At 38.4% G+C, this 16,527-nt stretch overlaps 1 protein-coding gene across 4 annotated transcripts in view; it reads right to left on the bottom strand.

The window, feature by feature from the left end:
* EXOC6 (exocyst complex component 6) overlaps positions 1-16,527 on the bottom strand; it is a 227,377-nt gene that overhangs the window by 123,316 nt on the left and 87,534 nt on the right. For all 4 annotated transcript variants that reach the window (XM_028098444.2, XM_028098441.2, XM_088019985.1 and 1 more), the window contains one exon: positions 11,796-11,893. In XM_028098444.2, the coding sequence (XP_027954245.1) occupies positions 11,796-11,893 (98 nt within the window). The remainder of the gene's footprint in view (positions 1-11,795; positions 11,894-16,527) is intronic.

Here is a 16,527-nt window from a genome sequence, read left to right on the forward strand (position 1 = left end):
AAGATTTTATTTATTTATTTGACAGAGAGAGAGAGATAGCGAGAGCAGGAACACAAGCAAGAGGAGTGGGAGAGGGAGAAGCAGGGGGAGTGGGAGAGGGAGAAGCAGGCTGCCCGTCGAGCATGAAGACTGATGTGGGGCTTGATCCCAGGACCCTGGGATGATGACCTGAGCGGAAGGCAGCTGCTTAACCGGCTGAGCCACCCAGGTGCCCCTACTTTCTTTTAATCAATAATTCAGCTTGACTAATATTTATTGAGCTCCTATTGTGTGCCAGGCGCTGGGGTAATTGTGATGAAAATTCCCTACTGCATGAACATAAGAGCAAAATCTTTGTTCTCAACCTAAAAGGAGATATGAAAACAAATAATAATGTTTATAATAACGCATTATACATACAATAAAAGAGGTGCAAGGTTCAGAAATAGCACAAAGGAAGAAATGATTAAGTTTACCAGAGTAGGTGGGCGATATCTCATTGAAAGTTTTATAGAGAAACCATGAGCTCTGTGGGGTCTTTCAAGATGAAAAAGAAATACTTCTAATGAGATTATGCAAGAACATCATTTCAGAAAGATGGAACATAACAAGAAAAAGCATAAGGGGTAAAAAAAAGTCTGAATGTGGGAGGGAGTCAATCAAAGGTAGTGCAATATTACTGGAGTGTCAAGTACACAAAAGACATGGTATAAATGAGGCCAGGCAGGTAGACAAACTGAGACACCCAGATTTTAGCCTGGAGTACCATTAATAGGTTTTAGGGAGACAAATGTCATAGGTCCACTATATGGAGGATAAACTGGAAAAAGAGCAATAATGAACACAGAGGCCAGTGCGAAAGAGATGAAGAATAATCTAGATAAGAGGTGATAAGGATCTGAATTAAGGCTGTCCTGGTGGGGGCAGAAAGGAAGGTGGCAAAGTAAGAAGTAGAATATATAGGGGGCGGAGCAAGATGGCGGAGGAGTAGGAGACCTGGATTTCGTCTGGTCTCAGAAATTCAGCTGAATAGGGATCAAACCATTCTAAACACCTACGAACTCAACAGGAGATCGAAGAAAACAATAGCAACAACTCTCTGAACAGAAAGCGACCACTTTCTGGAAGGTAGGATGTGTGGAAGAGTAGGAGACCTGGATTTCGTTTGGTCTCAGGAATTCAGCTGAATAGGGATCAAACCATTCTATACACCTACGAACTCAACAGGAGATCAAAGAAAACAATAGCAACAACTCTCTGAACAGAAAGCGACCACTTTCTGGAAGGTAGGACGTGCAGAGAAGTGAATCCAAAGCGATATTCGGGAGGATAGACGGCGGGGGAGGGGGCCTCCGTCGGCCCCTTCTGGCAAGTGATACAGCAGCAGACACAAAACCGGAACTTTTAGAAGTTGGATCTGCTGAGGGACATTGCTCCAGTGGATAAGGGGGGGTGCGGGGGGACGGGGGGGGGGGTAGAACCCTCGCGGGACAGTGTGGTCTCAGGACCCTCAAGGTCACAAAAAGACCAGGGGTGCCTGAGTGCGGAAGAGCTCCCAGGTATCTGAGCGGGGAAGCCGGCTGCAGAGACGGAGCCGAGGCGCAGGCTCTCAGCTTGGGGTTGCCATAAACTGTGATCCACGGCCCAGTCGGGCCACTGCGCCTCCAGCAGGGACCCAACAAGCAGCAGAGCCGGGGAGACTCCCCTTCCTCCCCCAGGAGGAGCGGCGCGGGAGTGCACCGCAGGGATCTACTGGGTTTGGAGACTCCACACGGGGTTGGGAGCCAGAGATAGAAACGCTTGGTCACAGGCCGGGTGAGCACAGAGTGCGGCCGGAGACCGGGGAGACGGGAGGGAGTGACTGCTTTTCTCTGGGGGCGCACTGAGGAGCGGGGCTCCGAGTTCTCGGCTCCTCACGGGCAGAGATTGGGAGGCCGTCATTTTCACTCTTGTCCTCCAAAGCTGTACAGAAAGCTCGCAGGGAACAAAAGCTCCCGAGAGCAAACCCAAGCAGATTACTTAGCCTGGACCGGCAACGGCGGGACAATTCCACCTCTGGCAAAGACATTTGGGAACCACGGAAACAGGCCCCTCCCCCAGAAGATCAGCACGAACAGCCAGCCAAGACCCAAGTTTACTGATCAATGAGAATGGGAGAACTACAGCGCCAGGGGAATACTGCACATAGAATTCATGGCTTTTTTACCATGATTCATTAGTCTTTCAAAGTTAATTTTTTTAACTTTTTTTCTGAATTTTTCTTTTTCCCTTTTTCAACCAAAATCTTATCAATCCCTTTTTTAAAAAAACATTTTTATTTTTCATTTTTAGAGTCATATTCTATCCCTTCATAGTAGTTACCCTTATTTTTGGCAGATATATATACATACATATATATATATAAGTTGTTCTCTCTTTATTTTTTTTTATTTTTTTTTAAAGATTTTATTTATTTATTTGAGAAGGAGAGAATGAGACACAGAGAGCACAAGAGGGAAGAGGGTCAGAGGGAGAAGCAGACTCCCTGCCGAGCAGGGAGCCCGATGCGGGACTCGATCCCGGGACTCCAGGATCATGACCTGAGCCGAAGGCAGTCGCTTAACCAACTGAGCCACCCAGGCGCCCAAGTTGTTCTCTCTTTAAAATTTTGAGATACACTTTCTTCTAACATATCAAAATACACCCTAAATCTCTAGTGTATGGCTTTGTTCTGGTCTCCTGCCTGATCACATTCTCTCCCCTTCTTTTTTTCTTTCCTTTTTTTTTAATCCTCTTCTTTCTTTTTTCAAGCACCTTATCAATTACTTTTTAAAAATTTTTTATAATTTTCATCTTTACAGTCATATTCCATCCCTTCATTGTATCAACCCTTATTTTGTACATATATAAGTCTTTCTTTCCTTAAAATTTTAGGAGGCACTTTCCTCTAACAGACCAAAATACACCCAAAATCTAGTGTGTGGCACTGATCTATGCACTAGTCCGATCATATATGATCATATTGTTTTTCTTTTGTTTTGTTCTATTTTGTTTGCTTTTATCTTTTTCTTTTTTTTTTTCTCTTTTTTCTCTCTTTCCCTTTCTTTTCCCCTGGTTTCAGGTCTTTTCTGATTTGTTTAGAGTATATTTTCTGGGGACGTGGTTAACCTGTTAGCATTTTGTTCTCTCATTCATCTATTCTCATCTGGACAAAATGACAAGACGAAAAACATCACCTCAACAAAAAGATCAAGAGGTAGTACCGTCCGCCAGGGACCGACTCAATACGGACATTAGTACGATATCGGACCTAGAGATCAGAATCATGATTTTAAAGATACTAGGTGGGCTTGAAAACACCATGAAAGTTCTTAGAGAAACCCTTCCTGGAGAAATAAAAGAATTAAAATCTAAGCAAGTCGAAATCAAAAAGGCTATTAATGAGGTGGAATAAAAAACTGGGGGCACTAACTGCTAGGATAAATGAGGCAGAAGAGAGAATTAGCGATATAGAAGACCAAATGATGGAAAATAAAGAAGCTGAGAAAGAGAGAGATAAACAACTACTGGATCACGAGGGCAGAATTCGAGAGAGAAGCAATATGATAAGACGAAAATTAGAATAATTGGGATCCCAGAAGAAGAAGAAAGAGAGAGAGGGGCAGAAGGTACATTGGAGCAAATTATAACAGAGAACTTCCCTAATGTGGGGAAGGAAACAGGCATCCAAATCCAGGAGGCACAGAGAACCCCTCTCAAAATCAATAAAAATAGGTCAACACCCCGACATTTAATAGTAAAACTTACGAGTCTCACAGACAAAGAGAAAATCTTGAAAGCAGCTCGGAAGAAGAGATATGTAACCTACAATGGTAGAAACATTAGACTGGCAACAGACCTATCCACAGAGACCTGGCAGGCCAGAAAGGACTGGCATGGTATCTTCAGAGCACTTAACGAGAAAAATATGCAGCCAAGAACACTATCTCCAGCTAGGCTGTCATTGAAAATAGAAGGAGAGATAAAAAGCTTCCAGGACAAACAAAAACTAAAGGAATTTGCAAACACGAAACCAGTCCTCCAAGAAATATTGAAAGGGGTCCTCTAAGCAAAGAGAGAGCCTAAAAGCAGCATAGACCAGAAAGGAACACAGACAATATACAGTAACAGTCACCTTACAGGCAATACAATGGCACTGAATTCATATCTTTCAATAGTCACCCTGAATGTAGATGGGCTAAATGCTCCAATCAAAAGACACAGGCTATCAGATTGGATTAAAAACAAGACCCATTGATATGCTGTCTCCAAGAGACTCATTTTAGACCCAAAGACACCCCCACATTAAAAGTGAGGGGTGGAAAACCATTTACCATGCTAATGGACACCAAAAGAAAGCTGGGGTGGGAATCCTTATATCAGACAAATTAGATTTTAAACCAAAGACTGTAATAGGAGATAAGGAAGGACACTACATCCTACTTAAAGGGTCTATCCAACAAGAAGATCTAACAATTGTAAATATCTATGCCCCTAACATGGAAGCAGCCAATTATATAAGGCAATTAATAACAAAAGCAAAGAAACACATTGACAACAATACAATAATAGTGGGGGACTTTACACCCCCCTGACTGAAATGGACAGATCTAAGCAAAAGATCAACAAGGAAATAAAGACTTTAAATGACACATTGGACCAAATGGACTTCACAGACATATTCAGAACATTCCATCCCAAAGCAACAGAATACACATTCTTCTCTAGTGCACATGGAACATTCTCCAGAATAGATCACATCCTAGGTCACAAATCAGGTCTCAACCGCTACCAAAACACTGGGATTATTTCCTCCCTATTTTCAGACCACAATGCTTTGAAACTAGAACTCAATCACAAGAGGAAAGTCAGAAAGAACTCAAATACATGGAGGCTAAAGAGCATCCTACTAAAGAATGAATGAGTCAACCAGGAAATTAAAGAAGAATTAAAGAAATTCATGGAAACCAATGAAAATGAAAACACAACTGTTCAAAATCTTTGGGATGCAGCAAAGGAAGTCCTAAGAGGAAAGTATATAGCAATACAAGCCTTTCTCAAGAAACAAGAAAGGTCTCAAATGCACGACCTAACCCTACACCTAAAGGAGCTGGAGAAAAAACAGCAAATAAAGCCTAAACCCAGCAGGAGAAGAGAAATAATAAAGATCAGAGCAGAAATCAATGAAATAGAAACCAAAAGAACAGTAGAACCGATCCACGAAACTAGGAGCTGGTTCTTTGAAAGAATTAACAAGATTGATAAACCCCTGGCCAGACTTATCCAAAAGAAAAGAGAAATGACCCAGATCAACAAAATCATGAATGAAAGAGGAGAGATCACCACCAACACCAAAGAAATACAAACAATTATAAGAACATATTATGAGCAACTCTATGCCAGCAAATTAGATAACCTGGAAGAAATGGGTGCATTCCTAGAGATGTATCAACTACCAAAATTGAACCAGGAAGAAACAGAAAACCTGAACAGACCCATAACCACTAAGGAAATTGAGGCAGTCATCAAAAATCTCCCAACAAACCAAAGCCCAGGGCCAGATGGCTTCCCAGGGGAATTCTATCAAACATTTAAAGAAAAATTAATTCTTATTCTCCTGAAACTGTTCCAAAAAATAGAAATGGAAGGAAAACTTCCAAACTCATTTTATAAGGCCACCATTACCTTGATCCCAAAACCAGACAAAGACCCCATCAAAAAGGAGAATTACAGACCAATATCCTTGATGAACATGGATGCAAAAATTCTCACCAAAATACTAGCCAATAGGATCCAACAGTACATTAAAAGGATTATTCACCATGACCAAGTGGGATTTATCCCTGGTCTGCAAGGTTGGTTCAACATCCACAAATCAATCAATGTGATACAATATATTAACAAAAGAAAGAACAAGAATCATATGATCCTCTCAATAGATGCAGAAAAAGCATTTGACAGAGGACAGCATCCTTTCTTGATCAAAACTCTTCAGAGTATAGGGATAGAGGGTACATACCTCAATATCATAAAAGCCATCTATGAAAAACCTACTGCGAATATCATTCTCAATGGGGAAAAACTGAGAGCTTTCCCTCGAAGGTCAGGAACGCGGCAGGGATGTCCACTATCACCACTGCTATTAAACACAGTATTAGAAGTCCTAGCCACAGCAATCAGACAACAAAAAGAAATCAAAGGCATCCAAATTGGCAAGGAGGAAGTCAAACTCTCACTCTTTGCAGATGATATGATACTTTATGTGGAAAACCCAAAAGACTCCACCTCAAAACTGCTAGAACTCATACAGGAATTCAGTAAAGTGGCAGGATATAAAATCAATGCACAGAAATCAGTGGCATTCCTATACACCAACAACAAGACAGAAGAGAGACAAATCAAGGAGTCGATCCCATTTACAATTGCACCTAAAAGCATAAGATACCTAGGAATAAATCTAACCAAAGAGGCAAAGAATCTGTACTCAGAAAAGTATAAAATACTCATGAAAGAAATTGAGGAAGACACAAAGAAATGGAAAACATTCCATGCTCATGGATTGGAAGAACAAACATTGTGAAGATGTCAATGCTACCTAGAGCAATCTACACATTCAATGCAATCCCCATCAAAATACCATCCACTTTTTTCAAAGAAATGGAACAAATAATCCTAAAATCTTTATGGAACCAAAAAAGACCCTGAATAGCCAGAGGAATGTTGAAAAAGAAAAGCAAAGCTGGCGGCATCACAATTCTGGACTTCCGGCTCTATTACAAAGCTGTCATCATGAAGACAGTATGGTACTGGCACAAAAACAGACACACAGATCAATGGAACAGAATAGAGAGCCCAGAAATGGACCTTCAACTCTATGGCCAACTAATCTTTGACAAAGCAGGAAAGAATGTCCAATGGAAAAGACAGTCTCTTCAACAAATGGTGTTGGGAAAATTGGACAGCCACATGCAGAAGAATGAAACTGGACCATTTCTTTACACCACACACAGAAATAGACTCCAAATGGTTGAAAGACCAAATGTGAGATAGGAGTCCATCAAAATCCTAAAGGAGAACACAGGCAGCAACCTCTTCAACTTCAGCCGCAGCAACTTCTTCCTAGAAACATCACCAAAGGCAAGGGAAGCAAGGGCAAAAATGAACTATTGGGATTTCATCAAGATAAAAAGCTTTTGCATAGCAAAAGAAACAGTCCACAAAACCAAAAGACAACTGACAGAATGGGAGAAAATATTTGCAAATGACATATCAGATAAAGGACTAGTATCCAAAATCTATAAAGAACTTATCAAACAAATAATTCAATCAAGAAATGGGCAGAAGACATGAACAGACATTTTTCCAAAGAAGACATCCAAATGGCCAACAGACACATAAAAAAGTGCTCAACATCGCTTGGCATCAGGGAAATCCAAATCAAAACCTCCATGAGATACCACCTCACACCAGTCAGAATGGCTAAAATTAACAAGTCAGGAAACCACAGATATTGGTGGGGATGCGGAGAAAGGGGAACCCTCCTACACTGCTGGTGGGAATGCAAGCTGGTGCAACCCCTCTGGAAAACAGTATGGAGGTTCCTCAAAAAGTTGAAAATAGAGCTACCATATGATCCAGCACTTGCACTACTGGGTATTTACCCCAAAGATACAAATGTAGGGATCCGAAGGGGTACGTGCACCCCAATGTTTATAGCAGCAATGTCCACAATAGCCAAACTGTGGAAAGAGCCAAGATGTCCATCAACAGATGAATGGATAGAGAAGATGTGGTCTATATACACAATGGAATATTATGCAGCCATCAAAAGGAATGAGATTTTGCCATTTGCAACGTGGATGGAACTGGAGGGTGTTATGCTGAGTGACATGAGTCAATCAGAGAAAGACATGTATCCTATGACCTCACTGATATGAGGAATTCTTAATCTCATGTAACAAACTGAGCGTTGCTGGAGTGGTGGGGGGGTGGGAGGGATGGGGTGGCTGGGTGATAGACACTGGGGAGGTTATGTGCTATGGTGAGCGCTATGAATTGTGGAAGACTGTTGAATCATAGATCTGTACCTCTGAAACAAATAATGCAATATATGTTAAGGAAAAAAAAAGAAGATAGCTGGAGGGGAAGAATGAAGGGGGGTAAATTGGAGGGGGAGATGAACCATGAGAGACGATGGACTCTGAGATACAAACTGAGAGTTCTAGAGGGGAGGGGGTGGGGGATGGGTTAGCCTGGTGATGGTATTAAAGAGGGCACGTTTTGCGTGGAGCACTGGGTGTTATGCACAAACAATGAATCATGGAACACTACATCAAAACCTGTGATGTAATAATGTATGGTGATTAACATAACAATAAAAAATTTAAAGGAAAAAGAAGTAGAATATATAGACAGTTTTTAAAAACTAAATGAGCATTATGAAGGAAGGTGTCATCCGGATGTATGTGTGGTTTCTAAACAGGGCAAAGGAACAAATGATGTTAAGTGTCGCTCATTAGAGATATTTGCCAAGGTAAGGGAGATCTCAAGAGGATACGGTTTCAGCAGTGGATGACTAATATCTCACTGACAAATGGGCCTGGGGTCTTTATGAGAGGCTGGAAATAAAGGCACAGGTTTGTAAATCATGATGGTGCACAAGGTAGTTGCAATAAGACTGTTTGGGGATGGGGAGGAATAAGATTGTTCACCTAAAATATCGTGAGAGGCTTCAACTAATTCTATTTCCTTCTAAACAGTATTTTAAAATAAGGGGTTAAAAGGAAAATTATACTATAGAGAACAAACAAATGGTTACCAGAGGGTAGGTGAGTGGAGGGATGGGTAAAATTGGTAAAGGGAATTAAGAGTACACTTATCTTGATGAACACTGAGAAACAGAATTGTTGAACCACTATACTGTAAACCTGAAGCTAATATAACACTGTATGTTAACTATATTGGAATTAAAATTCTTAAAAAAGGCGAGTTACAGATTATAAAACTACTAAGACCATAAACTACTTACTTTACACAAATGCCAAGAATTAGTTAATATGCAAGGACAGATAATTTATTGAATGATACATTCATATTCTGAAAATGTTAATGTAGTCTTAAAAGGGACTGTTTACTGAACTGAATTCTATAAACATTTACTGAGTTCCTACTCTGTGTAAAGCACTATAATTGGAGCTAGGCAATCAAGACTATAAATATAAACAACACTGGTGTTGACAATACAGTTGGAGAGAACCACACACAGATAAATAAACTATAACAATAGTCAGACTATAAATTCTATCATGGAAGTAGCCAAGTTTTAATTATTCAGTATTGATGGTAACTTTTACTTTTTTGCCATTGTTAGGTTGTCACTTCACTACCTGTAAAATATTTGAAGATTTAGGTCAGGAATAAGAAAAGCTTAAATTCTGCTACTTTTCTTATTTGTTTCAAGATTTTATTCTTAAGTAATCTCTATACCACCCAACATGAGGCTCAAACTTACAACCCGAGCCAAGATCAAGAGTCACATGCTCTACTGACTAAGCCAGCCAAGTGCCCCTCTGCTACTTCTCAAAAACCTAAGGAAAAAGCGTGATCGAGAAGGGTACTGAAAGTAGAAGTCAAAATACATTTGGGAATTATGCATTACAAGTGACATGCTATCACTCATTCTCCTCCCCAACTACAAAGGAGGATAACATTAATCCTATCTACATCTGAATGAACCCATTAGCTTCTCAGAGAGAAAACAATACCTCATGGTTTCCCCAATCTTGGGGAACAATCTCATTACTAGAAGTCTTTTTTTTTTTTTTTTAAGATTTCTTTTATTTATTTGAAGGAAAGAGAGAGAGGAAGAAAGCACACAAGCTCTATTAGTGGGGTGGGGGAAGGGAGGCAGAGGGAGAGGATCTCAAGCAGACTCCACACTGAGTGTGCAGCCCAATGCAGGGCTGGATCTCATGGCCCTGAGATCATGACCTGAGCTGAAATCAAGAGTCAGACGTTTAACCAACTGAGCTACCCAGGTGCCCCCTCATACTAGAAGTCTTATGATAAATAAGAGAAAACAGCTGGCTCAATGAACATCTATCAACAATTGTAAAAACTTAAACACTCTTCTGAAGAGGGCAAGTTAATAACATCAACCCTTTAAGATTTTATATATATAAATATATAGAAAGATTTTATATATAAAGATGTCATATTATATCACATTATATCATAGCATATACATTGCAGATTACCACTCCTATCAATAAGCACTACTGTATTTCTAAAATATTAAAGATCAAAAAATTGCTGACACTTAATACATGTTACATCAAGACTGTCAATTGTCCACTTGAGATAACATCCTGACAATATAATCCCTAAGGAATGTTAATACAAAAACTGTAAATCAGAATTTATTTGGTTGATTTTAACAAAAGTGTATCACCTTACAAACCACTTAGGTATTTTAAAAAAGATTTCTATCACAGTATTCAGAAGGTCAACCCTCCATAGTTTTGAAAACTGATAAGGCAAACGCCAAGGAATATTAGATATTCCTTGATATTAGATCTTATTTTCTGTTTTAATCTCATCAAGTATTATTGCCACATCACTTCTATCATATTTGGGTGACCCGATGTAAGATCTCAAGATTTACATGTTTTCTTGACAGAAAGAAAAAAGAAAAAGAAAGGAAGAAAGGGAAGGAGGGGGAAAGGGAAGGAGGAGGGGGGGAGAAAAGGTTTCAGAATTAGGGAACAAGTTTCTCTTTTCATGACAATACAAAATTATATAGATCTTAAAATACTTTGTCCATTATTCCCTGCAGGCAAGTGATTAAAGCAAAAGTAATTTTCCTAATTAGATGCTTTAAAGATTTTTAATCTAGTTATGTTGTTTATAAAAATAACACTTTCTCCAAACAAAATTTAAAAGCTATAAATCTGTTTCTAATACTAAATACCTTGGAATACTTACAGCCTTATATCTAATCATTTACTGGTTGTGGCAGGGGTGGGAGGAATTACAGAGATTAGAACCAAAAGTAGTATAATTAAAAATTTATTATAAATGGTCCAGCCACTCTGGAAAAAACAGTATGCTGGTTCTTCTTCCTCAATTTATTAAACATATGTGCCATATAAATCCAGCAATTCCACTTCTGGATATATATCCTAAAGAATTGAACACAGGAACTCAAACATATATTTGTATATCAGTATTCCCAGGAGCATTACTCACAACAGCAAAAAGGTGCAAATGACCCAAATATCCATAGATGGATAAACAGATAAATAAAATGTGGTCATATCCATACAACGGAATATTATTCAGCCTCGAAAAAGAATGAGCTACTGATACAGGCTACAACATGGATGGACCTGGGAAACATTATGCTAAATGAAATAATCCAGACACAAAAAAACAGACAAACGCTGTAGGAGTCCACTTATATGAAGTACCTAGAGTAGCCAAATTCATAGAGACAAAGTAGAATGGTGATTGCCAGGAGCTAGAAGGGACTAGGGAGTTAATGTTTAATTGGTACAGTTTCAGTTTGGGAAGATGGAAAAGTTCTGAAGGATAGTAGGGATGGCTGCAACAATATAAACGTACTTAATGTAAGTGAACTGTATATTTTAAAAAGGTTAAAATGCAAAATTTGTTATGCATATTTTACCACAATAAAAAAATTATTATAAGCATTTTTTATTGCTAAATGTAAAATCAATCACTTTAGCATTTGACAAGCTTTTCACTACTACATTAAGGTTCCATGGTTTTTGACTAACCTGAAAACTCCAGCCCATTTCTTAAGAAGTGTTTCATTGTATTGATCTCTTATTTCAAATAAAAGGTCAAAAAGTCGGTTCACTGGAAAACCATAACCCTAAAACAAACACAACAAAAGCAGATAAACAAGTCAAATAAGTAAATATATTCATTAGAGAAATGCTGGAAATACTGAAGAACTGTTTGAAAGTGATCACTATATCAAATTGTATGTCATTCCAACAGCATGAAAAGAAGATATCCTTTTGACTTTCTACCAGGTTGCACTAAGTAAGAAAGTCTACGGTTTTATGGAACTGGAGTAATTTTTCCATTTCTTCTCTCTGTTTTCAGTCTGGATTGCATTGTTAACCTTAAAAAGTATTAGAAGTCAAAACTGAAGAAAAAGTAAAGGGTTAGTGAGCTACATAATGGGGTCTTGGAAGGTGATCCCTAAAGAGGATAAAAGAAAAGGGAATATTTTGTCTGAAACACGCTGGCTTCCTTTTGCACCTTCAGTTTAAGATGGACTGCACTATTTAGGGAAAATAGACACCTTCTCATCAAACATACACTCTCCAAAACTTTATTCCTTTCCAACTCCAAAGTCATTGAAATTTTACCCATTTCAGGAACAAAAATTTCTGCTGCATCACAGAGTTGTCCCTTTTCCCTTCAGGGTTTCCCTCTTCTTTATTTTTTATCTTACTCCTGCAGGAACTGCTCCATGGACTATCTCTTCACTATTGTCTTTAACTTCCACTAGTTCCTTTCTTTTGGCTAAATAAATATGCTAATTACTTCCCATCCTTAAACCAAGAAAAGTAAGAAAAAATAAAAAAGCCCTTCCTGGATTTGCTGTGCCCTGCCAGATGCTTCCTTTTGTTACTCTCTTCACAGCCAAACCTACTACAATCTAACTGCCACTCCTATTCCTTTAAAACTGCTCTCAACAATGTCACAGATTATCTCCTAAATATGAAAGTCAATGATCTCTCACTCTGCATTACCTCTCTTGACACTTGTCTGCTTTGAATTCTGTAACACCACTCTCTCTCTTTGTTCTCTTATCTATGAACAGTCGTCCTTCCAGTTTCCCTTTTTCTTCTATCTCCATCCTTAGACTTTTCTTCTAGGTCTCTAGCAAAATCTGAAGTCTACTGATTTCAAACACTATTTTCTCTGATTATCCTGAATCTACATCTCTAGTTATACCTCTGGAAGTTCCAAATATTTAATTCCAACACCTGTTAGACATCTCCAGTCAGTCTGCCAACAAGCATGCTAAAGTTAACTTATCTCTTCCCTTTTCAACTAGACAAAGTGCTTTTCCTGTTTCCTATCTATGCTAATAGTTCAACCATCAATTCAATTTATCAGGAAAGAAACTTGAAAAACATCTAAATGACTCACACACAAACATATCTAATCATTCACCAAAGTCTTTTGATTTTACCTCCTTCACAAATCTCAAATCTATCATTCTTCTCCATCACTTACTTTTTTCCAGAAGTATTCCCAGTGCCACTGCTTTATTTCGGTCCTTCACAACTCTTGCCTAGACTGAAGTTCCAACCATCTGTCTCTTTCAACTCAATCTATTGCTAAGACTCTCCAAATTATCATTTAAAGTACAAATATGATCATGCCATTCCACTGGTTAAAAACTACCAAAGACTTACTAAAGTCCCACAAGTCTTGCCATAATTTGGGTCAAAGTACCTTGTCAGTTTCATTACCACTCTTTGCCCTTCTTTGCTCACACCCATCTACTAAAGTTTCTATTACAATCAAGCTGCTTGACCAATCTCATGCTCACCATACTATCCCTCCATCTATAGTTTACACATCTATTTTATTTTCTCTGCCATTCATGCCTTTATTGATATGTACCTGCTGAACTCATCTTTTAATTTCCAACTCACATTTCAACTTTTTATACAGACTTTCCCAACTCCTGGAATCAAAGGTAGACATTCCATCTTCTGCGAGCTCAGAGCTTGTTAATATACTGCTATATTAATATGTCTTATATATCTTATTTGTTTACAACTAAACCGTAAATTTCTTGAAGGATTTTTATATACCACTGTCTTACTGATTTTTGTCTCTATCGTTTTACACATCATCTAGCTTACGTGTGTGTGTGTGTGTGTGTGTGTGTGTGTATACACACACAGTGTTACAGTATAAGTACATGGTGGGTGCTCAAAAACTGTCAGTGAATGAATCATAAATGTTTACTTCTGATTTACTTAATAAGCAATAAACAGAACTATAATATGCTGGAGTTACTTGTTAATGTTATTGTTTAGTCAGCTTTAAGTAATAAAATGAAATATGAGAAGAAATTTTTCCTTAGGGCGGCAAAGTGCCAACTTTAAAAACTAAGTATCATTCAATATTCTTTAATTTTTATGAAAAGACCCTCCCCAATTCTTCAATTAAAAAAAGGTATAACTGGGGCGCCTGGGTGGCTCAGTCGTTAAGCGTCTGCCTTCGGCTCAGGTCATGAACCCGGAGTCCTGGGATCGAGCCCCGCATCGGGCTCCCTGCTCAGTGGGGAGCCTGCTTCACCCTCTCCCACTCCCCTGCTTGTGTTCCCTCTCTCGCTGTGTCTCTCCCTGTAAAATAAATAAATTAAAAATCTTAAAAAAAAAAAAAAGGTATAACTTAAGGGGCGCCTGGGTCACTCGGTCAGTTAAGCATCCCAACTCTTAATTTTGGCTCAGGTCGTGATCTCAGGGTCGTCGGGCTCCACGCTGGGCATGGAGCCTGCTGGAGATTCTCTCTCCCTCTGCCCCTCCCCACCTCTGTCTAAAAAGAAAAAAAAAAAGTATAACTTAAAAAGTCAGCATTTACTAATTATGTATAAGACTCACCTAATACTCAGCCTGTCAATTTTCAGTGGAATGAAAATACTGCAGGATTGCTGGATAAGTAATAAGGACTGGTTTGTCTTCCTCAGTCTTACTTCAGCAGTAAGATTAGAAAGGTATACTTACAAGGGTTTATACATCCATTAGTGTGACTTTCTAAAGCCTCCATTACCTGAATATTGTCTATTACTCTTCTCCGATTCTCTAGAGATCCTTGGAACCACAGCACATATTCTACATTCAGTTGTACTCAAAGTGCTAGTTCAGAACAGTTTGTTATGGTTTACAAAGAGATAAGGAGCTTGTGCCAGAATATAAATCAATGAGGCTAACCTACATCGAGAAAATCTTGCTACAAAATAAATGCCAGTTGAGCTAAAATTTGTACTTAGTGATGTAGTTGATTTACATTCTCACAAAAGCTCCTTTTTGCTATGGATCCATAACAGTTTGTGGACTAGTAACTATTTCCAGACCAGTGAGTGGTATCCACACCGTGCTTTGAGTAGTAATAGTTTTAGTCATTAAGGATAGCAAAACTCCCTCAAGTTACTTAGAGATAGGCCTAAAAAAATTAAGGTAGTCTCTGATAAAACTTACCAAAAGTTTTTTTGCAGAGAAATAAGTATTACCGATACATTTGTCACAAAATTTATGAAAACAAAAAAATCCACATTATCCCAGTGTTACAGTATAAGGCAGAGAAATTAATAAAGATATAAGAATAAAATAATTTACTAAAGGAGTATGTGGAATCTTTTTAGGCTTAAGAATAAAGTAGACAACTATTATTCTAGGATGAAAAGATTCTTGTGATGAAGCAAATAGTCTGAATTAGCATTTCCCAAAGCATATTATATGAAGCTCTAGATCTGTAAGACGTCATATGGAGGAAAAAAAGATTCAAGGGTCAAATTTATTGGGAAAATGCTGCATAAGCACCTTTCTTTTGGAATCATATGGTATAAATTTGCTCTGAGAAAGGCTTTTAGTGAAGAAATCTGTTTTACTTCACTTATTTCCCAAATGTTTTAGAACACAGAACTCTTTTTAAAGTAACATCTATTATCACACTTTGGAAAATGCTAATCTGTATTTCACGAAATGTTCTTCCAACCATAAAAATCCCAGAAGTTTAAACATGAAAACAAAATGCAATCAATTCCATGATCAAGAAAAAGGGACAAGCTTAAAACTTTGATAGTGAAAATCACAAAGACATTGGGTTTCGAGACAATTCAATTTTAATCTTATCTAATCTTATTTTTTTTTTAAGATTTTATTTATTTATTTGAGAGAGAGAGAATGAGAGATAGAGAGCACGAGAGGGAAGAGGGTCAGAGGGAGAAGCAGACTCCCCGCTGAGCAGGGAGCCCGATGCGGGACTCGATCCCGGGACTCCAGGATCATGACCTAAGCCAAAGGCAGCCGCTTAACCGACTGAGCCACCCAGGCGCCCATTATCTAATCTTATTTTTAAAAAGAAAAAAAAAAGACACAAAGAAGTAAAGTGATTTGCTCACAGTCATAGTACACCTGAAATTAGGAAGGAAATGAGTGAATACAGCTTTCAAACTGTACGTTTTCATATTTGTTATCACACTTAAAACTCAAAACAATCCCAAAAACTAATAATAAACCCATTTTCACCAATGAGGATCTAAAACTTAGAAAACTCATAACATACAATTAGTCAGTAGCAGAGGTGGACTACAAACTCAGGGTCTTGTGTGACTCCCAGAGCCTATGCTCCTTGTCCTAAGGCAGAACTTGTATCTTCTCATTTCTAGTTCAGAGTTTTTTCCACTATACCATGCCACTTTTTTTTAACTACAAAAATATTTTATCTAGACAAACAAAAATTTTATTCTAA

Source organism: Eumetopias jubatus, unplaced genomic scaffold, assembly GCF_037043125.1.
Source record: "Eumetopias jubatus isolate StellerSeaLion01/CBP00866 unplaced genomic scaffold, mEumJub1_p1.0 scaffold_17, whole genome shotgun sequence".
Lineage (NCBI taxonomy): Eukaryota > Metazoa > Chordata > Mammalia > Carnivora > Otariidae > Eumetopias > Eumetopias jubatus.